The 26,990-nt window shown below is 35.3% G+C and overlaps 2 protein-coding genes and 1 long non-coding RNA gene across 5 annotated transcripts; all 3 read right to left on the bottom strand.

Annotated features, from left to right (window-relative positions):
* Positions 1-1,591: 1,591 nt before the first annotated feature.
* LOC108331713 (uncharacterized) lies at positions 1,592-7,230 on the bottom strand. 3 transcript variants are annotated; one of them, XM_017566593.2, is made up of 7 exons: positions 7,096-7,230; positions 6,880-6,901; positions 5,594-6,062; positions 4,725-4,919; positions 4,059-4,088; positions 2,665-3,774; positions 1,592-2,245 (listed from the first exon to the last, which is right to left on the bottom strand). In XM_017566593.2, exons 3-7 carry the CDS (start codon positions 6,017-6,019, stop codon positions 1,694-1,696), a joined length of 2,313 nt encoding a protein of 770 aa, XP_017422082.1. In that variant the 5' UTR covers positions 6,020-6,062; positions 6,880-6,901; positions 7,096-7,230; the 3' UTR covers positions 1,592-1,693. The 3 variants fall into 3 exon arrangements, with proteins under 3 accessions (XP_017422082.1, XP_052731889.1, XP_017422081.1); XM_052875929.1 differs by having other exon boundaries at positions 6,827-6,901; positions 7,096-7,160; XM_017566592.2 differs by having other exon boundaries at positions 6,827-7,193.
* A 6,718-nt stretch (positions 7,231-13,948) lies between these two features.
* On the bottom strand, positions 13,949-15,909 carry LOC128196317 (uncharacterized). The gene is made up of 4 exons (XR_008248502.1): positions 14,911-15,909; positions 14,726-14,824; positions 14,170-14,262; positions 13,949-14,086 (listed from the first exon to the last, which is right to left on the bottom strand). It is a non-coding gene; the product is annotated as an uncharacterized LOC128196317 (long non-coding RNA).
* An 8,557-nt stretch (positions 15,910-24,466) lies between these two features.
* LOC108330410 (uncharacterized) lies at positions 24,467-26,104 on the bottom strand. The gene has a single exon (XM_017564897.1). The coding sequence runs from the start codon at positions 26,102-26,104 to the stop codon at positions 24,467-24,469; it is 1,638 nt and encodes a 545-aa protein (XP_017420386.1).
* Between the last annotated feature and the right edge of the window lie 886 nt (positions 26,105-26,990).

Below are 26,990 nucleotides of genomic sequence, written 5' to 3'. Positions count from 1 at the left end.
TTGTTAGATCCATGCATTATATTATTCTGTCAACGTGGTATGCCTCCAATTAGGATAATTATAGTACTAAATAAGAGAATGAACTCCTTTGTGTAACAATGATTTATGTAATTCCTTAAAAAATACACCACCAATAGATTTTAGGTTAAAATGGACTAAAGCTTAAACCCTAGTAATAAAGGAATTTGTTTCTTAACCACATTACCATTTACGCTCATTTCCTAACACAATTAGACTATGCGAGAAAGCAACTCTTTTATAATATTCCAAGTGTTTATATATTACCATTTTATTTGTAGTTTTAGAGTAATGTTTGATTAGAGGAATTTGAGACATGTAAAGAGTCTTTTAGGCAAAGATTAGTTCAAAGTTTTGTCATGTTCTTTTCTTTTCAAAATTTTCTTTGTGCTATTGTCAGTTTTATGACATCGATATACTATAGAGAAATTCATTTTATATCTTTACAACATACCGTACACAATGTTTTTAAATCCTTAAGAAGACACACTACTCATATTATTAGTCATATTTCACACCATACATGCATCCCATTCTAGCATCCAATTCATTCCATTCTAGCATCAATTCATTGATATGGTTAGTATATGAATGTATGATGTGATTAATATTGATGTATTTGTGATTATGTGTTTGTTTGTTAGTGTAAGTTTGTTTTTTTATATACACATTAAAAAAAGTACTAAAAAATATTATTTTTTTTCAAACACATGATTATATTGTATTAGATTCTATGTTATTTGATATTGTTTATTTTCTATTACTGTGTAGCATCACTCTATTTTTATATTTGCACAAATTTGTTACACTTCTAGAACAAGATTATAACATTTTATACTTTTTGAAATTTCTAACTTAAAAAGTATTACATTGAGTATCATACCATTTGATATTTAGGATTTTTTTCCCACCATGTCTAAGGCTTTTTTATGCTTTATATTTCTTCATGATGATATGTCTAGAAACTGATCATTATGTCTCCGTTAGAACTTTTTTTCATGATCACATCCTTGTTAAAAATATTTTTTTTTTCCATTATCAATGTTTTATAGTGATCTTCAACCAACAAATTCACAAGGTAAACATGACAAGTAATCAAGAATGGGATCCTCAACCGAAAGGATTCAACAAGAAAAAAAAAACATGTACAACATCTTTAAAAAACAATTTAGGCTTATGACCCTTACCTATATTTGTAACTGATTTAATTTAAAATTATCACAAACATGTGTTTCAAATCATGAAACCTTAAGTAGAAGAAAAAGATCATCTGCATGTTATGGAATCCCGAAAGACTTCATTCTCATTGGTAAGTTGATGAAAGACATTAATATATGTGAAGGCTATTCATTTTGTAACAAAAATATACTTAGACAGCTCCAAGTATATCAGACAGCACTCATTTGGTATTAGATGGAAGAACAACCTATTTCAGAATTTAGATTAAACTAGTCTATTGATAAGATAAGATCTACACTATCTGAATTTTAAAGACTTGATCAATTCTTTGATACCAGAAGAGTTTCTTTTTAGGGTGGGAAGTTGGGAAAAATAGCCATCAAAGTACCAGGTATAAGGCAAGAAGAAATAGAACCGATTATTGGGTAAAAAACTTCAAAAACCAGTATGTCCATTCAACTAGACACAAAAACTAGAGGTGAAAGAAAAAGTTATGTTACAGATTCCTCTGAATGAAGTCCCACATCCTCCCTTCCATGTAAACTCGATCACTATGACGCCGCGGCATGTGGCGTTCATCTGGGAAAACTATTAGCTCATATGGCTTTCCAGCTGCCACAAGAGCATTGATAAGCCTTGCAGTGTGCCTGAAGTGAACATTCTCATCAATCATGCCATGCACAAGCAACAACCGCCCTTTCAACTGGTGCACTTGATTCATAACACAACCACTTTCATAGCCTGACTTGTTTTCAGATGGCAACCCCATGTACTTCTCTGTGTAAAACGTGTCATATCCATCCCATGATGTAACAGGGGCGCCAGCTATTGCACACTTGAAGAAATCTGGATATCTCGACAGTGTCATTGCAGAGAGATACCCACCATAGCTCCAACCATACAACCCTATGTGACCAGCTTTTGCAAGCCCTTGTTTCACAAGCCACTCTGCTCCAGTTAGCTGATCATCAGCATCAATTTGACCAAGTTTGTGTTTTAGATAGCTTTCGAATTTCAACCCTCGTCTTGCAGTTCCTCTATTGTCTAACTGTAAACAAGGAGAGCAATGCTTAACATGAGAATATGCTGACCGCATTTAGGGTCATGATAGAGGCCAAAGCTCTATATATTTTGATCGTACATTAAAAAAATTGGCAAACTTCCATGTTTGTTACCAAAAAAAGAAAAAAACATTCCCAGTTTAAAAACTTCAGGGACAAGAACCTATGCATTTGGAACATCAGAACACTGCCACAAATGGAAATATGAAATGCAAGGGTGAAAACATTTTGAGATTTTCATAATTAAAGATGTGTATAGGAAGTGTGGGTCATAATTTACATAATTATGTCCACATTTGAGTTTCACCATGCAGTTGTCATTGTAATGTGGATACATAAAGATTTAAAAGCAAGCACAAACAAAAAAGAAGTGGAGCATAATCATGTAAAATTCAGAAAAACTGACCTTCCAAACTAAGATGCCTTGGTTTCTCAAATATTGTGCTCTCAGATCAACTGTACTGAGCCAAGAGTTACTGACAAGCTGTACACTTGGACCACCATAAACATTGATCATAGTTTTGTAAGGTGGAGGTCCAAACCTTGAAGCATCAGGCTTATATAAAGCTCCATACAATGTTGTGCCATCATTAGCCTGTATTTCAATAATCTCTGGCGCCTCAAGTTGAAGATTTTTGAACCTTGGAACTGTAAATGACTGCTCATATAAAGGCTTGATTACACTTCCATCTTCCAATGAGCACAGTAACACCCTAGGAGGACAACCAAGAGAATCATGAATATCAACAAAATTTCGCATATGATGATCAAGGACCACAATATGCTTCCCCTTGCTGTGTGTAAGTCTGACAGGGACCTGAAGTGGTTGACTTCCATCAATGAAAAGTTTAGTACAATACAAATTGGACTCCAGGGGACCATCTAAGGTCCCAGTAAAGTATATTAGACCTGTCGCTTCATTCACTCCAGCAATTTGCTCAACCATCCATTCACCTTCAGTGATGGATCCTAAACAAACCCCGTTTGCATCATGAAGATAAAGATGCCTAAATCCTGTTTTTTCACTAGCCCAGATAAATCCACCTGAAAATTTGGTAACTCCTTTATCAAGAGGTGTGAAACAGTCGTGTATATTGATCCAATTGCCGTTTTCTTCCACTAACAAATTTTTCTTTTTGCCTGTTTTGATGTCAAATTTAACAATCTTTATTTTCGTGTGGTGTCTGTTCAAGATCTGAGCGGTGAGAATGTTTCCATGCATCCAATTGACTCTTGCCAAATATTCCTCCTCGTTGTTTTGCTGTTCCCTGCCCCCACATTGAAGATCCATCCAAGTAATGGAGCCTCCAGCTATTGCAACAACCCCAAGGCGCACTTTAACATTTGAAGCTCCTGCAAAAGGATAAGGGTGGTCTTCCTGTGCCTCTAAACCAACTGAGCTCTTCCCTTGGTGCATAATTCTAAAAAGTGGTATTTCAGAAGAATCAACTTCGGTGAAAGCAATATATTTACTGTCCAGTGACCACCAATATCCAGTTTTTCTATCCATCTCCTCCTGAAATCCAAAATATACAAGTTATTGTTAAATATAAAAATCATTCCCACAACACATAACATATTAAGCTTTAAAAAGAGTTTATTTTTGGCACTTCAAAGGTAATGAAAATTTTAACAAGCTAGCAATGATGTAGAAAGCAATACCATCATTTCAAAACCTATTTATTATGCAACTTGCTCATTCACAACTAGAATGAAGGACTAATTTGTACAAGGAATTGAAAGCATTATATTTTGTCTAAAGATGTATACACACAAAAATAAGTGTAAAGCAAATCTCACCTGAGCTATATATTCTGCAAGCCCATGAATCTGCAAAACCCAAACCCAGTGTCAAATTTTCTCATACTGAAATAATGTAAAAGTCAAACAAAACATTTCTTCTACTACAAAACAAACTAAAAACTTTATGCAATCATATGAATGACAAATGTACAAGTCCAAACCTAAATCCTACTGGATCATCAAGAATATTGACTGTTATGAAGTTCCAATTTTCAAATTCACTATAGCTTATTTTCATAAGAAAAAAAGAAAAGAAAAATATTGAAGTCCTACTAGATTGAACTAGAACAGAATCAACACTGCACACTAAACTACCATCATCCAGGACAATCAATGGCAGCAAAGACAGGACCAGGCTTAACCAAATTCGGCAGTAAAATGCCTCATAATTAATGTCAAGTCAAAAGCATAAGATAGAGTTAAAAACACTAAATATAATATGTGCAGTTGATTTAAAGCAGGAAAACCTTGGAATGTTTTAAAAAGAAACATTACCATACATACAATCTTTTAATCCTAATTTTTTTTTCTTTAAAGACATTTTATCTAAAAAGGTTAGGTTAATTAGCCAGGTGACAATATATAAGAATCATCAACGGCTTTTCATTGAACTCAAATGCATTTAGTAACATACAGTAAAGGACAACCAAGTGTTGAACTTACCAAACCATGTTCCTTTGCCCCACGGGTCAACTGCTTTGATTCATTTGACAAGAGATTCAGAACATGCAACTCACAATCTCTTACATAGGCAAGCATTGATCCATCTGGAGAGAGATGTGGATCAATAATGGGTGAACCTGATACACTTGGAAGCTTGAGCTCTGGTTTTGAAAGGGAAAGGTCCTGAATATAAATCTGCTCATATAGAAAAAGAAATAAGCATTAGACACTTGACTATTTGAATTTAATAATCAGTATCAAATTCAACATAGAATACAAAAGGAGAGAAAAATATTCATTCTAAAACACACCTATACAAATCACAACAGTGTGTAAACAGCTTGATATAGCATTATTATGTAAATAAGATTCCTATACTAGTATCAGGTCGGCGTTGTCTAAGCCCACTAAATACCAATGACAATGACGGAACAATAATCATTTCAGTTAAAACAACTTTCAAACTCAGGTACAACAAGAAATTGCAGAGGTTAGTAATAATTCCAGCAACTTCCTTTTAACTACGTTAGCAGTTGCAGAATGATAGGCCACCCTAAATAAAAAAGATAAATGTATAAAAATCAGCATTTGAAGCTTCAGTCAATTTTATTCGTATAGAACATCTATATCCTGACAGCTAGTTCCAAGCAGGTGTTACACTTCAGGGCAGAAATAATATTCTGGTGGCATCATAATGAAATTATTAGAGTAATGTAAGCCTGTGTGTCCATGTGTTTCTGGGATGTGCCTACCAGCATTAGGCATGAAGTTTAACATGTATGTTTAAAACGTGTTACCACTTTTTCTCTTCTGATTAAAAACATAAGACAAAATTTCAACCAATTGCATGTCAGGATAAAGGAACAAACCCCAGCAGGCAACGGCACAACGACTGCTTTCCTTTTCGAGCTTGTCTTCACCCATTCATATCGTGTCACGCCTAAACCACGCTCCCTCAACCTCTCCCTCCTCAACTTTTCTTCTGGAGAAATATTACTTTCATCTAATCCACCATCTGGGGGACTAAATAACAATTCTTGTGCATTGGTCTTCAGATCAAAAGCATAAATTTTTCTGTTTAAAGAGTGATCAGGACTAAACAAGTAAGAGATTAAACTATCATCAGGACTAAAACTTATTGAAGTTGGTGACACGTATCCGGGCAATGGGTATTGTACAATCTCTTCAACGGGGAAAAGAATGTTATCATCAAAATTCTGCGGTTCATTTGAGTCTGTCACAGGCATGTTGTAAGGCAGTGATTTTGGACGCTTCGAATTTCTCTTCTCATTCATCAACTGATTGCATCAGAGATACACCAAAGGGTATGAGATTGAACTGCAACAGAGCATGGATTATTAGGATGAGAGCATTTTCCCGGAACAAAAAATAAAAGTAACAGTTTAACTTCAAAGAAACAATAAGCAAGCTAAATAGTTTAACAACATTTGCACCAACATTAAATTACAATAAAATTAATAGAAAGGAATTAAAGGATTCTTCAATCCTTATCACGAATACTTCCCCAACCATTGATCCCGACTGAAGAATGTGCTCGAAAGACCAAAATTGGATAACTTTAATTTTGTAATAAAGGACATAAAATCAATAGAAATTATATGAGCAGAGACGAAACGTAAAAACTTGAGAATATTATCCAGGTGGAGAACAACAAAAGGAGGACTAAAAACAAAAATTAATAAAAGGGACAAAAGAAGGTAAAAGTTACCCTTGATACTGACAGGCACGAATAATTTGAAACTTGTTTTAAGTCTAAGGTTCTACCTGTATATAAACTAATGCAGCATAACTGAAAAAACACGAAAAAAACCTTGGACCCCAAGCAAGATAGAAGATGGAGTGAGCAACAAACCAAAGGAAAGAATGCGAATTTTGCGTTTATTTGGTTTTCACCTCATCACATAATAGATTTTAAAATACCACAACCCATTTCAAGTCCCTTATAATTACTAAGGAGGGAAGAACCATTAAAACCCAGTGAGTCTATCCACTGTAACCGGATCCGATCGCAAACTGCGTGTAAAACTAGAACCCAGAAAACCCAAAAACAAAAAAAAAAAACAATTTTTTAATTGACTAACCTTAATCAAAACTGACCCGGTTTAATTGAGTATAAGGGTGATTGAAATCTAACCTGAATGAAAGACGGGTAGGATCTGCCATGAAAAAGAAGAAATATTTAGTTGGAATATTTTGGGTTCCGAGAATTCACAGAGAGAGAGAGAGAGAGAGAGAGAGAGAGAGAGAGAGAGAGAGAAAGATATAGTTTGACGGGAAATGAGAATCTAAAGCAAAACTTGATTGGGTTATGTGGAAGTTTAAGGTTTGGTGGAAAAGGAAGAGGAAGCACCAAGTAGAGGTTGTTGTTGATGTTGTTCTGTGTTCAGTTGGTGGCGTTGGACTCTGATAGATGGATAGGTAGGGAAACAAATGTTGAATAAAATTTGCAGAATTTAATTTATTTATATTTATATATATTATTGCCTTAAAAATGGTTTTCGATGTTATCAAACAACTCTAAGAGGATACAGGATGATTCCCATGCCCCATCTAGCTCTGCTGCTTCATTCATAATTGCATAGATAGCTATAAAAAATAATACTAAAAAAAACCAAATCTTAAGAAAAAAAGAAAAGAAAACAGTAGTAGCTTCTATTAAAATTATTCAATGCATGTGTTTTTTTAGGAAACAAATAACCATTATCCCTTTCTCATAAGATTGGTATTTAACTTTTTTTCATCTCAAAATAACTGATGTTTTAGAGATTTAAAATTAGTTATTTAGTAATTATGATTGATTTAACACAATGATATTTTGTATCTATTAAATCTTTTCATTTAATGTACTTTGATAATTATGAAGGGACTTTTTTTCTTGTAAGAGCATAAATTCATAACGTCAAAGATTTAAAGTTACAGGTTTACTGTCATATTAAATTATTCTTAATTTTATTTTTACCACGAACAGATAAATATAAAAATTTACTTATAAATAAAATAGCTTACTATAAATCAGTTCATGAAAATGATTTTTATACTTTGTAAAATAAAGACTATTTCAACCACTTTGCGTTATATATAACATATAGATATCATTTTTCTAGAGTGAACATTTAGTTTTTAAAGATAAAATAAACAATTTCAGATAGAAAACTAATTATCAACATTACACGTGTGTATATATATATATATATATATATATATATATATATATATATATATATATATATATATATATATATATATATTTAATACATCAAACACAAATTATCAATAATTAAGATTATTTAGTTTCATAGTGAGATTCCAACAACTGGTATCACCCGAATCACCATACTAATTTATAATAATTTGATTTCTCAATCCAATCACTAACATTCTAGTAAACCAATTGAATTGAGAAACATACAAAAATTCTTATGTGATAACCTCGAAAATTCCGACTAAATGATAAAATTCAAACATAAAGTTTACGTATGAGTGTGGATCACGAGGTGACAATAGTATTTTATTTCATTGTAAGATTGAACAAGAAGTTATAAGGTGATGTTAAGGTTAAAAATAATAAAGATATAATTGTTAATTTTTTATAATCTTAAAATAATTGAAAGGGAATTTAAATTATTGTTGGTGAAGACAAATGACAAACCTTACCAGATGAGTTTGTGATGTCTAAGAAAGTGATTGAGCATAAAGAATTGGCTCCCACCTCTCACATAAATCAATAAGTGCTGGGTGCAATCATTTACCTCATGACCAAAAACAAAAATACAATCAAAACAAAACAAGACAACAAACAAAAATTAAAAGGCTTAAAGATATTCATCCTACAAAAGATATTCACATAGTCAATCTTTAGGTATTGTAGTCACCAATTTTAATGTGGAGTTCATAATCCTATTTTTATGGAAATATGGTGAGAAATATTTAAACATGAAATTCAAAGTTTTATACTAAATAAAAATCAATGAAATAATTAATTACGTATAAAATAAATACACAAGCTTGATATATACATATCAAATATTTTATCATAAAGTGACTCATAATTCAAAGCTTATAAAATTTACAACTTTAAGATTAAGTATCTCGACTTAATGAACCTAAAAAAGATATTTTCAATCGTATTATCTTTTAATATTATTTGAAAATATCTGTGATATGTAAAGTGAGTGAGAAAACACAGAGGTTATTTATAATGCCTTAAATAAAATGTTATGAGATTTTGACATATTAAATTTTAATAAACGCGATCTAGTTCGATGTTTTAATTTAATATACTGTAGTCAGTAAATTTATTTTTATTTAATTTTGTTGTAGAAGTCAAAATTTCGGAGAACATTTGTACAGCAATATTGTAAACAATGAAATTGCATTATATGTTTTTAAAATGTAAATTATCAATATGTAAAATAAATAAAGGGATTTTAGAAATAAGTGCTAAATTTATACAAGTCACTTGATTTACCTATAAAAGAGTGATAATGGTTTTGATTTGATTTATCTAGAAAACAGTAATAATGATTTTAATGATAACATTTAATTATTTTATTTATAAAAAGCTCAAATATAAATATTATTTAATATTATCAGTTTTATTTTATAAAAAGTCATTATCTTCTTTAAAAAAATTTCTAGAACTTCATTTGTTTTTTCTCTAATTTTTTTGAGTCTATTTTTCACCTGTTTTACTATTAAAGATCACAATAGGACTAAGGACAAAAATGTATACAATCTTATTTGATTGAAATCTTCAACAAAATACATTCATCTTTTGTTTTTCTTTTTAATCTTTTAATAAATATGTTATGTGAGGTATTTTAGGCTTGTATGTGATGTTAAGGTAATTACTCCTTTACATTTTGAACACTAAAATAGAATAATGATGACAGACTAAAAATGAGTCTCCATCAAAAGAATTGAATTTTAACTGTCTAAAACTTTTTATTTATAACTTTTTCAAAACATAGTGGACTTAAAATTTGTACTTGAATTAACTAACTTTGTGGATAACTAATTTTGTTGATATATTTTTTAATTTTTAATGATTTTCACTTAAAATTATAAACTAAATATCTATCTTCAAATTATTAAATAAAACCTTAATAATATAAAAAGATAATAATCAAAATACCAATAAAAGTACTTATCTTTTCTAAAATTTATCTATAAAATCTTTATTATCTAAAAAATAGTAATTAACAAATTAATGAAAAATAAAATACTTATTTTTTCTAAAATTATTTAATAAACCTTTAATTATTTAAAAAGATAATAATAAAAAATACTAATAAAAAATAAAAATAAAAAAATAAAAAACGTAATAATGCCAATTATCATTTATGTTTTATTTTTTTATCAATTATGTAAATTTTTAAAGTAGTAAGATGATTCTAGTAAATTGAGTTTTATATATATATATATATATATATATATATATATATATATATATATATATATATATATATATATATATATATATATATATATATATATATATATATATATATATATATATATATATTCACAGCTTGTATTTAACATGGAAGGTTTATTGCTCTTTCTTTTGTTTAAGGTTTATTTACATTAAAATTTGGGTTAAGGTTTATTGGTCTTTCTTAGCATGAGTCTTTATTATCAGTTTTTCGAGTTTTTTCAAATATGCTTTAGTGTTCTTGTTCTTTAATTGGTTTTTATTATAAGTTTTCATATTAAGCATATGTACGCCCGAAGAATATTTGGAAGAGAAATTTGGATTATGTTCATTACTTTCTTAATATGATCAAAGATCAAATAGTTTAGTTTCAACCGTAGAGTAAAAAAGATATAATCTTGAAACTGCATATTAATAACCATATTGGCCTTACCTATAGAAATTACTCTAAAAACTCAACCTATTTTACGTGTTTCTTAATATAGAAATTAATGCATACTATTCTTTATCATATGTTGAATAAGTTAAAACACTTTCCTTTAGTTTTTGACTAAAGCAATGAGATATTTATCATATCTCACATTGGATGGATTGTATTCAATCTTAACAAATTTGAAAAAATTAAGGTAACAATAGGTTTAAAGGTCAATTTCCCTTTAAGTATGGTTAATGTGTGTCATTATTTATCTTCTACCCATAATTTTTTTTAACAACTGCATTAAGAATACAATTAAACTGTTAAAATTCTTCACAAACCCTCCTATAAAAACACGAGTGAGGTCATGCAGATTTGTTGTAAAGAATTTATCACTTTTGAATGGCTTTTACTTTCTGTTATTAAACCTGCAATCCTTATAAACTAACAACAAACTCCAAAAAACTACATGATTTAAACATAATAGTAATTTTTTTATCATATATTTTAGCATACAAATTTTCACAGTTGATAGTTTCTAAATACACCTCAAATGCATAAGACAATCATCATAGAATTTGATGTCATCCATAATATCATTAAAATAAATCACAACGAACTTTCATGGAAATTCTGGTAACACATGATTCGGTTAATGTGATCCTACAAACCTTTTTTTCTTTGTTTTTGGCTTCACAAAAATAAGTTGATAATTCCAAATAGGGTTAAATATGTTTTTGATCCCTTAACTTTCAGTGAAAATTGGAATTAGTCTCTCTTCAAAACTTCGACCTAATTTAGTCCCCCAACTTTAGAAATGTATGAATTTAGTGCTTTTAACCAAATTTTGTTAACTTTAATTGATGTTTCTAACGCTTTCTCAGTTAACATTGAAGCAAAAATGTGTCAAACAGTGTAAGTAACCCAAATGCTATCATGAAACGTGCTTGAAACATCAAATAAACCTAACAAAATTTAGTTAAAAGGACTAAATTCATACTGTTCTAAAGTTTGGGGACTAAATTAGGTCAAAATTTTGAAAAAAAGACTAATTTCAGTTTTTACTGAAAGTTAAGGGACCAAAAACATATTTAACCCTTCCAAATATTATAGTCTATTATATGTTTTTTCTTGGTTACAGAGTTAGTAAAGAGAAGGGTTTACATAGTCCTATCCCGTTATAGTATCTAGTCCTATACATTATTAGTAGTTACCTACTATTTCCTCCTTTAAAATATCATTTTATAACTTATTGCGCACTCACTCCAACAATACACCCAGATATCTATGAATACTTTGAGATTTTTTTTTATGTTTTATGCTTTTAATTTTAAATAATATTATCTAGATTATAACATAAATTAAAAATTAATTGTAAAATACACCCCAAATAAAATTGTATGATAAAATAATCGTAAAAAATACTTTTTTAAACGATGAAATATAAGTTTAAATAACGTTATTCTCTTTTATTTTTATAATTTTAAATAAAAGTAATTTTTCAAATAATTAAAAATATTTTTTAATTATTAATATTGTTCTTACCAATAATTTTATTTTAATTCATTTATTTAGAAAAACATTTAAAAATAACATACTCTATAGAATATAACATAATACTCGTACTTAAAATATCTATATTCAGTGGTTTCAAATTCTTTAACCATCCTTACAAGCAAAAGCTAAAAGCTAAAAAGAAATAAAATGGATAACTCGAAAAAGGAATACTAATTAAAAGAAAGAATTGAGAGAAATAAAAATAAAAAATAACACAAATTTAAGAAAAATAATTTAACTATGTTAAACTTTGTGCTCAAAATTTAAGAAATGAGAACAAAAACAATACAAATTTAAAAATAAATATAAAAATGTCACTTTTTATACTTATTACTTTTATAATATATATATATATATATATATATATATATATATATATAAAGTTTCTTTTTTATCATGTTTTTATTAATAACAAATATAAAAATAACACTTTTTAAATTTTTTCTGAAAATAATCAATATAAATATGTGACCTTTTATACCTATTCTAAAATAGATATAAAAGATTGAACACTTTTTATATTCTCTATTTTATACTTTTTCAAAAAACTGATAAAAAATCATTTTTAATTGATATAAAAAACTTTTTCTAACATAATATTCATATAATATAACATAATATTTGTAATTAAAATATCCATATTCACTAGTTCAAATTCTTTAATCATCCTTATAAGCAATGAAAAGTTAAAAACTAAAAAGAAATCAAATGGATAACTTGAAAAAGAAATACTAACAAAAAGAAATAACTGAGAGAAATAAGAACAACAAACATTTTAAGAAAAAAAAATTAACTATGTTCAAAATTACTATATTTAAGATAGACAAAAAAAATAAAGTAAATGAACATGGAAGATAAATAATATTGTAAAAAGATTATGCTTAAAACATTTTCTTTCTTTTGAATAATTTATATTGTCAATTTTCTTCGCACTTTCACATCTGTTTTTTTTTAAATCCCTAAATACTTTACTTTTATTTTCATTTCAGTCCTATTTCGCTTATATGTTCCTAGGGCTGGGCAAATGAAACTGAACTGCACTGCACTACTAAAAACTGTACTGAACTAAAAACTAATTTGTCTAAACTGAACTGAACTGTAAAATAGTTCAAACAAACTGAACTGAACTCTTTTTTGTTTTATCAAACTGTACTGAACTGTACTGTACTAAATTGTACTAAACTACAATATAAACTGAACTGAACTACTAACTATACTAATTTTAAACTGAACTGAACTACTAACTATACTAATTTTAAATTGAACTGAACTACTAACTATATATGGACCTTTCAATTGGGAAGTGGACAACAGATTCAATTGCTCAAGTCCAATAAACAGGAAGTTAGAGCAAAATTTATTGCTGCAATAAGTAGGGCCTTGGCTAATTTTCTAATCTGCTTCAAAAACAAGAAACCTACACACCAGTATCAATCAATACTAAGATCAATGTATGTTCTTGTTCATTCTACTCCATAATTGATAGACGTAAACTCAATTACGAACTTTTCTCAGAACTCAAACGCTATGAAGTAATTTTTTCGTCAGATATCCTAGTCACATAACATTAAATCCCTGCACAAATAAATAGTAAGTTTGATATGTGATTACTAACATCAATCTATATATGCATTCACTTTAAACTAGTATTCTAGTAAGCTATGCCAATTCCTAGCCTTTAGAAAACTAGAGAGGTTAAAAATGTTTGGAAAGATAACGTGTCAAAACAAGAAAGATATATCTGTAATAGGCAATCAGTTTCAAAACTAGTATTCAGAAGATATGGTATGATGATGATGGCATACGAGACATTCTTCTGACGCAGATCATCTTTCTCAAAAGACAAAGCATTGCGAGATTTCAGTGTCTGACTCTATTGCCAAGCAGAATGCTCCCGAGGCAACAATGAAGTTGCATCAACAAGCTGTGCCAAGTCTGCAAGTATAGAAATCTCAACATTAGCATCAGTTCACCAGCAAAATGACTCTTACAAATTGGTAAAATAATTATATGCTTACAAGGCTCAAGAGTTGCAAAACCATAATCTATGATGATATCAGCCAGACTAGTGCATGCTTGAGCAACCACTTCCTTGTCATCATCTTCAACCACTTCCTTGTCATAATCTATGATGAATTATAACACCTTAACTTAGCCTGGAATTAACAGAACTCAAAAAAGGCACTAAAATATGGAATTAACAGACTGTAACATATTAATATAACCTGATTAACCTCAATAAAAGAACACAAGACACTCCAAATGTTAATATCTCCCATTTATTTCCCTTTAAACAAGTTCAAGTAAGTCTGATATATTCAAAATGATTGGAACATGAGAAAACTAGGTTCTAAACGTTGAGGGTTATACAAGTAAATATGACGCATGCGTATTGCTAGTGAATTCTGGAAATGATTAAAGCTTATTACTGGACATACAAATATATTTACTTGTAAATTAAATAACAGCATTTGTAAATAAAAATAGTAATTTGAAAAGCCAGTATTGAGCATTTGTGTACCATCTCCAAGACAAAACAACATGAAAAACAAAGCATTAAGGTTATAGTCTTACCCACATGTACTTTAGATAACTAACAAATTGTGGCAAAGCTTCAATCATCCAAATTAATAGCAGCACTTGAAGGTCCCACTTCATCTTGAGAGGTTATCTCTACAAAAATAAAATAAAATATTTCATAATTTTTGAACACTTAAAATATAAATTAAAAAGTATATAAGTTTGTCATATAATCTCACCTTGCTCAAATTTATCAAGTTCTTTAGGATCCTCATCAAAACGTATAGAGAAAGGTGTTCCTTTTAACCAATCTTGTGTACAAACAAGCACTTCCACTATTTTAGGCGTTAGGCAACTACGATAAGGACTAACCACTCTTCCTCTTGTACTGAATGCACACTCTGATGCTACGGTAGAGATAGGAATGGCTAACACCTCTCGAGCCATGTTCGCAAGGATAGCAAGCATATGGAAGCTTTTTGCTGAATTCCGAAGGCATTTTCCTTTCTATTAAATAGTGCTCTAAGTTAATATTCATCCATGCATCACACCACTGTGAACCACTAAAAAAACAACAACCTTTAAGAGGGTAACAAAAATGAAAGTATTGAATACGAATATGTATCACGCTACAAATCTAGAAATTCATCACCTCTAGCACTTAAACATAAATCATTCTATTACAAAAAGATAAATGGTAGCAACATTGTCTCCACTGCTAGCAGAAATTTGTTAGAAACCACAAAATTGTACTCTTTAGAGGCAGTAGCCAACATAAAACTAACTTGGTGCTGACCAATTACATAGTTACCCAATTCAGTACTCTCTTGAACAACATTAACCACTAACACTAACAACATTTACATGAAGCATTGAAGAAAGAAGCAAATGAGGCACCCCATTAACCCACGATGCTCAAGCTCTAATCTTTTGCAAGTAAGAGATAAAAATTGTATAAATTAAAGAGAGAAAGGAAAGGGGATTACTTTACAGAACATGAGTAAGGACGAGGATATGAGAATTGGGAAGGGGAGGAAGTAGAGACTTTGGAAGGGAATTACAGCAGCACAGGCAGCACAGGCAGAGACACAACACAGAGAGGTAGAGGTCGCAGTGGAACTCTCCTTTGTCGACAGGGTCACGGTGGCAGCGGCCGCGCATAATCTTTGGAGTTCTCTTTCGACGGCAACGTTGAAACACAAGCTAGGTCGCAGTGGAACTCTCTCTCACGCTCACGGTGGACAACGCTTAGGGCACGTTTTAGGAGTAATTGAAAAATTGAAAACGAAAGAGGGAATAATTGAAAAATTGAAAATGAAAGAGGGATGGATAACAGTTCTAGCAGTTAACTGAACTGAAAATCTTATAAGTTCAGTTTTTAAAAACTGAACCATAAAATAGTATATTTAAGTTTTAGTAAAAATGGATCAGTTATTTTTAGTATAATATAGTATAATTAACTACAGTACAGTACAGATCAGTAAATTTTGCCCAGCCCTATATGTTCCTGTAGTTTAATATTTATGAAAAAACACTGAAACTTACTTGAATCAAGATTTTATGAATCAAGCACGTGAATAACACTATAAAACTTTATGAATCGATTAAGATTTTTAGTTTAAAAAACAGCCAATAATCTAGAACAACAAATAATGTTGAAATACATTATTAAAATGGACGCTAAATAACAATTAGAAACAAACACAAAGACTGATTGGGGATAAGAAATAGATCACAAATTCAACGTCTCAAAATTAAAGAAAAACTAAAAAACAAGAGCTTATTGGAGACAGAAAAAAATGGAAAGAACAATGTCACGATCCTAAAGGAGTCGTTAAGAATGATATCTGACAAAAGAAAAATAAGGATTTATTTAATAAGAACATAGAGTTCTACAGAACAAGCAAGACAAATAAGTCGTTACAATTAGCATAAACTATTTTTTTTATCCATATACTACACCTCAAATCCTGCAAAGACAAAATTTGTTTGATAATCCTTGCTTCTCCTAGGCCACCTCACATTTGGCCTATATATGTGTTGTTTTCTCGATTTTTTTTTCTAGATTATTTGATCATACCTGTCCTCTTGATGAAAACTATACAAGATATTCTAATATTTAAGTTAAGTTTAATCTTAATCAACGCAATAATAAATGTTATAATAAAATTCTAACTAGGAATGATAAAACAAGATCAATTAGCTAAAATTTGGTGGATTGACTTAGAATTTTCAATTTTTGAATCTGTTGTGACAGGTTTTGTAAGACTTTTGAAAAATAATTATATTTAAGATAATAGATAAATTGTTATGGTACAGTAAAAATACAAATTACATATAAAGTAAACCAACTTCAATTCAAGGACCTCTTGGATTAAGGTCGATTGTTGCCTCTGAGACTACCAAGTACAGTTACAAATCGTGGTCTGCCTCAGGTCTGCCCATGACTAATGGACTGGATAGTATGACTTTGACCTTAGTAAACGCTCTTTCGCATTCTTTGTCCCACTTCGACGAGGAGCTCTTCTTCATGATCTTGATGATCGGTTTGACCTGCTCAACTAATCGGGGAATGAATCGAGATAAAGTTGTTAACTGTCCAACCAAACAATGTACCTCCTTCAGATTTTGGGGACTACGCATTTCGAGGATCGCTCTACATTTATCTGGGTTTGCTTCAATTCCCCAAGCGGTCAACATGAAACCCAAAAATTTACCAACCGATACTCCAAAGGTACACTTGGCTGGATTTAATCGCATGCCATACCTTTTTACCTGCCCGAATACCTCCCTCAAGTCCTTGGCGTGCTCTTCTACCGACTGGCTTCTTACCACCATGTCGTCCACATATACCTTCATGCATTTCCCTATCTGCCGATGAAACATCTTGTCCATTAGACGCTGGTAAGTGACCCCCATGTTATTCAAGCCGAACGTCATGACTTCATACCAATAGTTCGACCGTTTCGTGATAAAGGCTGCCTTTTTACAATCAGGATGGTACATCGGTATCTGATTGTATCCAGAGTCAGCATCCAAAAAACTAAGAACCTGATACCCAGATGCTCCATCCACCAGACCGTCGATGCTCGGGAGGGGGTAAGAATCCTTAGGGCACGCTTTGTTTAGGTCTGTGAAGTTGGTACACATTCTCCACTGATCATTGGACTTCTTGACCATCACCACATTGGCCAACCAAGTAGTATATTTGACCTCCCGAATGAACTGGGCATCAAGAAGCTTTTAAACTTCCGAATCCACTACTCGACGCTTCTCCTTCCCAGTCTTCTCTTTTTCTGCACTATTGGCCGAGCGTCCCTAATGAGGGCCAACTTGTGCGAAATCACTAGGATGTATTCCTGGCATGTCAGAAGCAGCCCACGCAAAAAGATCAACGTTCGATATCAGCTGTTGATCGATGACCTTGGTCTGCTCCCTTGTAAGATTTGTCCCCATGAAAGTAACTTGTTTTGCAGTTCTCCCCAACACAAGTGGTCGAGTTTCGCCTTGAGGCTCGATCCGATCGTCTGTGTTAACTCTTGGATCCAAGTCCACAATTGCCACCTCCGAGCGTCAGACTTTGCGTCAAAGGTTCCACCTTCAGTCTTGCTACATAGCATTCCCTGGCCATCCTTTGATTCGTCCTGACTGCGCAGATGGTCCCCCTATCCGATGGGTACTTCAATGTTAAGTGAGGGGTCGAAACTATCGCCCCAAAGGCATTCAGACATGGTCCACCAAGCAACACGTTGTACGGAGTGTTGGCCTCCACCAATAAGAATCTAACCCTCAACTCCTTCGCTCCCCGATCAACTCCTAGACTCGTTCTCAAGTCCATATACCCTCGTGTATCAACCCGCTTGTCGGAAAATCCCACGATCTGCTCATTATATGGTACTATCAAATCCTCCGATAGGTCAATCTGTTGGAATGTCTTCCAATAGAGGATGTTGACCGAGCTTCCCTGGTCAACAAGAACCTTTCCTACACTATAACAAGCAATGATTCCGGTTATCACCATCGGGTCATCTTGATCGAGATCAGGAGTGTGAAAATCCTCGTCCGAAAATGTAATCGCAGGCATCGATCGCTATGCCACATCCATCATGTTCACACTCTTCAATCCCCTCAAGTGCCGCTTTCTGGCCGATGAGGTCGACCCGCCTCCTGCGAATCCTCCCGAGATAGTATTGATTGTTCCTCGCAAGGGTCACTCTCTACTCCTACTCCTGTCTTGTCGATCACAATTTTTTCGCTCGTTTTTCGGAGGGGGGCAATGGGTTTTGGCCAGAGTATTTCTTCGCTGCTCCTTCCGCACATACTTCTTAAGATGACCTGCCCTTATTAACTCCTCAATCTTGTCTTTAAGGGCATAACAATCCTCAGTTGTGTGGCTCATGTTCTGATGATACCTGCAGTACTTCCCTCCATCTGCGTTCGGGGGTGTAGGACTTTGCTGAACGAGTATGAGATCTGCCCGCAACGCCTCCTCCAATAATCTTGCTCTAGGAGTATTCAAAGTCGCGTAGTTTGCATACCTAGGCCCCCTAACCATGTCCCTCTTAAAGCTATCTTTCTTTTCCGCCCGACTGAACGACCTCTTTTCTTCCTTTCGCTCGTGATTAGGCTTAGCCTCTTGCGCTGCTTCCTCCCTCTACCCCTTCTGAAAGGTGCACATTTCTTCGATTCGTATGAACTTTGCTGCCTTATTTTGGAACTTTCCCAGCGTTTGCGGCTCCTCGGCATAGAGAAGATCAGCAAAGGGTCCCGGTTTAAAGCGGTAGTCAAGGTGCTTATTATCAATTTCCTATCCACATCCTTCACCTGACGAACGGTTTGATTAAACCGATCAATGAAATCCTTTAGCGTTTCCTTTCTTCCTTGTTGTATTTTGACCAGCGCGAGGTATGTCAAACCCTCTAATCTGCTAGACACATACTGCTGACCGAATAGGTTCCTCAACGTCGCAAATCCGTTGATTGTCCCAGGTTCTAAGGAATGGAACCAAGCAATGCTTGTCCTTTTAGGGACAAAGAAAAAACCCAGCACCATACTAGATCATCCGATGAATAGATCCTCATCGCATCTACAAAGGACCGAAGATGCTCTTCGGGATTAGTCGATCAACAATATTTTTCCATCGGGGAGCACTTTATTTTTGGGCATTGGTGCCCTCATTATAGCTGTCGTGAAGGGGTGGAGCCCTTCATTAGTGAAAGTAACATCATTGATTTAAATTTTAAAAGATTAAAAATCATATAAAGTATCACAGTTAATTCTATTCTTTTAATCTCTTAAAATTTTAAAAATCACGTATTAAAAATATAAACTTTAATAAAAATATTAATTTAACATTTATATAAAAGTTGAATTTATTCTTAATTTGAATAATTATTTTATTATAAAATTATTAAAATAAAATTGAACAAGAATAATAAATATAAAAATCAAATCAAATATAAAACATTAACTATAACACATTGTATAAATTGTGACATGATTTAACATTTTTTTTTAAAATAACCAATTGAGATGCAACAGACATGATTCGGTGTACTTTAATTATTTAGATTATTTTAGAATAAATTCAACAAAAATAAAAAAGTTTAAATAAATTCAACAAAAGTAAATTAATATTTGTTTACGTTGAAATGTTTACGTTGAATGTTTACGTTGAATATGGGTCCGAGGTCGCCGCTCCACGCGTTTCCTTTATATCAAAGTGCGCAACGAATGACTGAACTCTCTCCTTCTCCGATCGGCTCAGCAAGGGGTGACCTACAAGAAAACACTCTGACGCCCAAGCCAGTGACGTGTCCTCCAAGGTCTTAATGTATCTCAGAAAAATCAGACTTTACCTTGTTATTAGTTTTGTATTTAGAGACTTTGTAATTGTCCAGCCCATTGAATGTCATTGAATGTCATTTAATGCAATATATTTTGTGCCTCATCATTTGCTAATTTCCTTATATCCAGCATAATCTGCCTGATATCACTCATTGATTAGCCATAAATGCAATACGCGTGATGTAATAATTATTCACCTTTATTACCCATCAATGCCACTGAATGTCTGTTGATCGGTTCCTTCCTATTGAACGTGCTGGCTGTTTTCGGTCGATCGTCCAAACCATATAGTACACAAGCCCCCCAAGCCCGAACGACTACTTAGAAAGAGCGCGAATGGGATCAGTAGTGGTTATCGTGTCCGTTGATCATGGGGCACGTGTGGTCGTGGGATTCGTGCCACCTGAAATATGAAGAGCCTCGCACCTCTGGCCCTTTGATCTCGCCACGACGGATGGCCACGATGGACTCTTGGAAGTATAAAAGATGATCAGAACCACCATGATTACTTCGTCTTCCTCATTTTCCTCACCGCTAAACTTCCAAGACAACCCATCTCAGGTAATCATGTCTTCTTCATCCTTCACGTCTGATGAAGTCGCCGGCGAAGGTCAGGGGTACGCTGATGGTGGAAAAGAGCCCACTGCCTCCGTAGGGTCCTCCATCCTGGGTTCTACTGAGGCTAGCATCCGAGAAGTTGAAGAGGCAGATATTGTGCTCGAGATTGAGGCTGCTAGGGGATGGACAGATTCTGCTCCTCCTCCCTCTGTCAATGGATATGGTTGGGCTTCCCATGAGGTAGGCCTGTATGCGCCCTACTACGTTACCAGTACTTCATTAGAGGATTTTTGCTAATAGAGCATCTACTGCAAAAGATGCCGACAGTATCCTGTTATCAGTGTGCCGATCGAATGAACGCGCTTGCCATGGGCGGGAAGGGCACAATACTGACTTTTTTATGTTTATAGCACAATGTTTCACGACCTGGGTGTTCACTTACCATTCACTGACTTTCAATTGAGTGTGTTATGTGATTTGAATGTAGCCCCGACCAACTACACCCGAATGGGTGGGGGTACATGCAAGCATTTGTCGTGGTTTGTACTACACTTGCTTTGACACCCAGGTCAGTAGCATTCCTGTATTTCTTCGGTGCTATCCCGCAGGTGAATAAATCTTAGATTTCTTTGACTCCTGTGAAGGGTAAACAATTCTTCCTATAAGGAGTTCAAGACCATAATTTTCAAGGTATCAATAAAAGAGGAAGGTCGGTCCAGCTTTTATCTAGACGATGGGCAACCAAAATTTCCCTTCTATTGGACCGAGCATCCCAAAAAGGTTGTTTCCCGAGCGAAGTCCTCCATGACCCCTGAAGAGTTAGAGATAGTCAGCCTGTTAGATCAGCTACCCCGAAAGACCTCGTCGCGGGCTCCCATCGGGCTTTTGAGTTCCAACTCTTTGTGTTCTAGAGTGTTCGGTAAGGTTTCATAATTTTCTGTTATAACTGTCATTTGTAACTTATGAGTTTTTTTTTTGACATTTCAGATATCTTCGAGAAGATGGAGAAAAACAAAGCCTTCTTATTGATGATGTCTCGAAAAGAAGCAGAATTGAAGAAAACCGGAGCGGGAACTTCTTCCACCACCCGCGCGATTAATCGCTATTCCCGCTCGGCCAGACACGTCTAAAGCTCCTCGTAGTGTAAATCCTGCTTTTAAAATAGCTCCATACTCATCGCCGCCTACCACTCCATCAACCGTTCAAGTTGAGGATGAAGTTTCTCTTCAAAGAGGAGGAAAAAGAAAAGTTGTCAAGGATAAGTCTGTGTGTTCGAGTAAGAAGAAAAAGAGGAAAGTTCCTGAAGGTCCTTTGATGGCTGGGCCATTTGATTCAACTGTGCACTTAGCTGACCGCTTAGAGTATCGCCTTGATCCCGAGGAGAACAAACTTCTCCACGGGATGACAACCGGTGAAGTGGTGGACCTGGCGTACGAGCTGAATGTTCGATCGAACCTGTGTTTAGCTTATGCGGCTGGCTCTGCTAAGTCTATAATTGCTGAAGAGCTTGAAGTTGCTCGACTGGATTTAGAGAAGGCTAAAAAATCCAATGAAGACTTAACTCGTCGCGTTGAAGAGCTTCAAAAGATGGCCGAGGATGAGCGACAAAAGGCTTCCGTAATCTTGGCCAAAGCTCGGAATGCCGCCCGACAGCTTCAGAAGGTTAACGATGATTTGAAGTCGGATCTCCAAAAAAGTGCTATCCAGATTACTGACCTTACTAGGGAGAGAGATGCCCTTGCTGCTACCCAAGCAAAGATGACAGTTGAAAACAAAGCCTTGGGTGATGACGTTTGCAATGAACGGTTTAGAGGGTTCGAGCAAGGTATAGCTCAGTGCCATTACTTCTTCAAAGTTCCTCTTGATTTTCCTGACTTCGACATTATGAAAGATGTGGTAAATGGGGAATTAATTGCTCTTTCTCTCCCAGAAACCGAGGGAATGCCTCCGAACGAGATCATCCCCCCTAATGCTCCCGCAGAAGTTGGGGAATCTGCCCATGCTAGTGTTTAGCTTTTATATTTTCCTAGTTTGGCTCTCTTTTGACTTGTTCCTTTCTGTGTAAGAATGTTCGCTATGAATGAAGTAACTTTATTTCGCTTCTGTTTTACTCATTTTGTCTTTATTCCTGAATGTCTAAGAAGTCTTCGCTAGATATCACAGTCACCTTGCTGCCTTTTATCTGCCCGGGAATACTAGTAAGCTTGTTAGGAGACCCTAGTTGAACGTCCTCGCATGGCCGCTCGAGATTGCTAATGAGTAGATCACTAGAAGACACAAGTGAGCTGATCACTTGGCCGCCCAGGATTGCTAGTGAGCTGGTCACTAGAAGACCCTAGTTGAAGGTCTTCGCATGCCCGCTCGGGATTACTAGTGAGTAGATCAGTAGAAGACATAAGTAAGCGGATCACTTGGCCGCCCAGGATTGCTAGTGAGCTGGTCACTAGAAGACCATAGTTGATCGTCTTCGCATGGCCGTCCGGGATTGATAGTGAGTAGATCAATAGAAGACACAAGTGAGTTGATCACTTAGCCGCCCAAAATTGCTAGTGAGCTGGTCACTAGAAGACCATAGTTGAACGTCTTTGCATGGCCACCCGTGATTGCTAGTGAGTAGATCACTAGAAGAAACAAGTGAGCTGATCAATTGGCCGCCCAGGATTTCTAGTGAGCTGGTCACTAGAAGACCATGGTTGAACATCTTTGTCCGGTCGTCCGAGAGTGCTAGTTGCTAGCTAAGACTTGCAAAATAAAATTATGGGCCAACATAAAATTATGGGCAGCAAAACTTGATATTATTGATAATGAATGGAGATACATTGACACTTAACTAAAATAAAATTTAAGGTGCGACAAATTCCAAGTGTTGGGAATAACTTTGTCGTTTGGGTACTGCAGTCGGTATCCTCCATTGTTGAGATTTTCCTTTACTCTGAAGGGGCTTTCCCAATTTGCTACCAGTTTCCCGTGAGAATGATTTTTCCTGGCCTGTCTAGTTTTTCGCTAGACTAAGTCCCCTTCCCTGAATTGGCGAAATTTGACCTTCGTGTTGTACCATCGAGCTACTAACCTTTTCTGGGCCTCAGCGTAAATAACTACCATGTCTCGCCTTTCCTGAAGGGTCTCCAAATTCATTCTTAATTGTTCCTCATTGAATTCTAGGTCAACCATCTTTCTTCTTATGGTTGGCTCGCTCACTTCGACCAGCAACATTGCATCCTTGCCATAAGTTAAGTTGAAAGGTGTTTCCCCAGTAGTTTCGTGCGGTGTGCACCGGTATCCCCACAACACCTCCAAAAGGTCATCCACCCATGCACCCTTGCTTCCGCAAGGACGCTTCTTTAACTCGTTAACGATCATTTTATTCACTGCTTCCACTTGACCGTTCGTTTAAGGGTGTTCTACAGAGCTTGTTACATGCTTTATGCCTAAGCTCCGATAGAACTCTGTTAATTTCCTGTCTATAAACTGTCTTCCATTGTCCGTGACGATGATCTTCGGCAAACCAAAACGGTACACAATTTTCCACACGAATTTTTGTACCTGCGCTGCAGAGATGGTAGCAAGTGGTTCAGCCTTGACCCACTTGGTGAAATAATCAACAGCTACCAAGAGGAACTTCTTTTGTGCTATGCCGGTCGGGAAAGGTCTCACGATATCCATTCCACATTTGGAAAATGGCCAAGGGGATGTAAGGATATGAAGTTTGGTGGTCGGTAAGTTCTGCATGTTGCCATGCTTTTGACAACTAAGACACTTACAGACGAAGTCATTGCAGTCTTTCTCCAAAGTGGGCCAAAAATACCCTGCTCTTAACACCCGAGCTCTCAAGGCCCTCTTACGGGTATGCATACCACACACACCTTCGTGTAGCTCCCTCAACACATATTCCGCCTCTTTTTGGGAAATGCACTTAAGTAAAGGCATTACAAATCCCCTTTTGTATAGCTCTCCACCGATCAAAACATAGCGCGTTATACGTTTGGCATCCTTGGCCGAAACACCTTGTCCCTCCTCCTGCTCCTTCATTCGCATCATGATTTCATGCCTCCAGTCCTCCCAGTCGGGTTCTACCGACACCGACATGCAGTCTATAGTGGGTTTTGTCATGATTTGCCGTACTATTGAAGTCAACTGGCCACTGTCTTTGTCCTTGGATAGCTTTGACAAAATGAGTGCCCTCGTGTTCTCTTCCCGAGGGATGTGTGTTACTTTGATCGTTTTAAACTGTTGTGTTAAGTTCGTGGCTCTGTGGAAATATTGAAGCAGGTGATCATCCTTGATTTGGAAATCTCCCTTCATCTGATCAACCACTAGTTGTGAATCCGTTCGACACTTCACATACTCCGCTCCCAAGTCTTTAGCCAATTCCAGTCCGGCAATCAAGGCTTCATATTCAACCTGGTTATTGCTGATCTTGAACTGAAAGATGAGTGATTGCTCCACCACTAACCCGTTCGGTCCCTCCAAGACTGCCCCAGCGCCTCCTCCTTTCCCACTGAACGATCCATCAACAAAGAGCTTCCAAGGTTGTAAGGAATTTTCTTCGTTCGGCAACAACTCTGATGCGAATTCTGCCAAATGTTGGCCCCGTACCGACCCACGCGATTCGAAACGCAACCCAAATTCTGACAACTCTACCGACCATCCGACAATCTGACCAGCTAAGTCGGGCTTCCTTAGTATTTTTGCAATGGGATGGTCGGTTCGCACTACGACTTGGTGGCTCTGGAAATAAGGTCTTAGACGGCGTGACACAGTCACCAATGCCAGAGCAACCTTCTCGATCTGTTTATACCGCACCTCTGTCTCCTTAAGCACCCTGCTCACAAAGTAAATGAGTTTGAAATCTGGTGCTTCCTGCGTTAGAGTTGCACTAACTGTAGTTTCGGTAACCGCTAGGTGGAGTTGCAAGTCACTCTTGTCATCTGGCTTTCCCATGATTGGTGGGCTTGCCAAAATTTTCTTCACCTCCATGAAGGCTTCTTCGCAGCTTGAATCCCATTTGGATGACGAGTTCTTCCTCATTATGGTGATAATTGGTTTTACCCGCTCGGCCAACCTTGGAATGCAGCGTGACAAGGCCGTCAAATGCCCCACCAAACGCTGCACCTCTTTCAAGTTCTAGGGGCTTCGCATTTCTAGAACTGCCTTACACTTATCAGAATTGGCCTCGATTCCACGCGTAGTTAGCATGAAGCCTAGGAAGTTTCCCGCAGGCAAACCAAAGGTGCACTTTGCCGGATTTAGCCTCATGCCGTATCTCCTGATTTGCTCGAATACCTCGGCTAAGTCCCTGACGTGTTCCTCGACTGACCGACTCCGCACCACCATATCATTTACATAGACTTCCATGCATCTCCCTATCTACTGGTGGAAAATCTTATCCATCAGCCTCTGATACGTTGCCCCTGCATTCTTGAGCCCGAATGGCATGACATCATCGCAATAATTGGACTTTTTCGTGATAAAAGCAATCTTTTCACAGTCCGGGTGATACATTGGAAGCTGATTGTATCCTGAATAGGCATCCAAGAAGCTGAGTATGACATATCCCGAGGCTCCATCTACCAAACCATCAATACTAGGCAACGAGTAGGAGTCCTTAGGACAGACTTTATTCAAGTTTGTGAAGTCAGTACATATCCTTCATTGTCAGTTTGACTTTTTTACCATAACAACATTTGCTAACCAAGTGGTGTATTTAACCTCCCTGATAAATCGAGCCTCCAACAACTTTTTAACCTCCACGTCCACCGCCTTACGCTTTTCTTCTCCCATCCTTCTCTTCTTTTGTGCCACCGGGCGTGCCTCTTTGAAGATTGCTAGTTTATGTGACATTACGTTGGGGTGTATCCCGAGCATATCAGATGTCGCCCATGCAAAATGATCATGGTTCTTTTTCAATAAAAAA

Source organism: Vigna angularis, chromosome 4 (genome assembly GCF_016808095.1).
Source record: "Vigna angularis cultivar LongXiaoDou No.4 chromosome 4, ASM1680809v1, whole genome shotgun sequence".
In the NCBI taxonomy this organism is placed as follows: Eukaryota; Viridiplantae; Streptophyta; class Magnoliopsida; order Fabales; family Fabaceae; genus Vigna; species Vigna angularis.
Note: the sequence above shows the minus strand (reverse complement) of the source record. Positions and strands in the feature narration are given on the sequence as shown.

Coding starts and splice junctions, on each gene's coding strand:
- LOC108331713 (XM_017566593.2), bottom strand. CDS start 6,019: ATGAATGAGAAGAGAAATTCGAAGCGTCCAAAATCACTGCCTTACAAC. Junction 4,920..5,593: donor TTGTGCCGTTGCCTGCTGGG/GTTTGTTCCTTT, acceptor CTATATGAGCAG/ATTTATATTCAGGACCTTTC. Junction 4,089..4,724: donor GGGCAAAGGAACATGGTTTG/GTAAGTTCAACA, acceptor TGGGTTTTGCAG/ATTCATGGGCTTGCAGAATA.
- LOC108330410 (XM_017564897.1), bottom strand. CDS start 26,104: ATGAGGAAGAACTCGTCATCCAAATGGGATTCAAGCTGCGAAGAAGCC.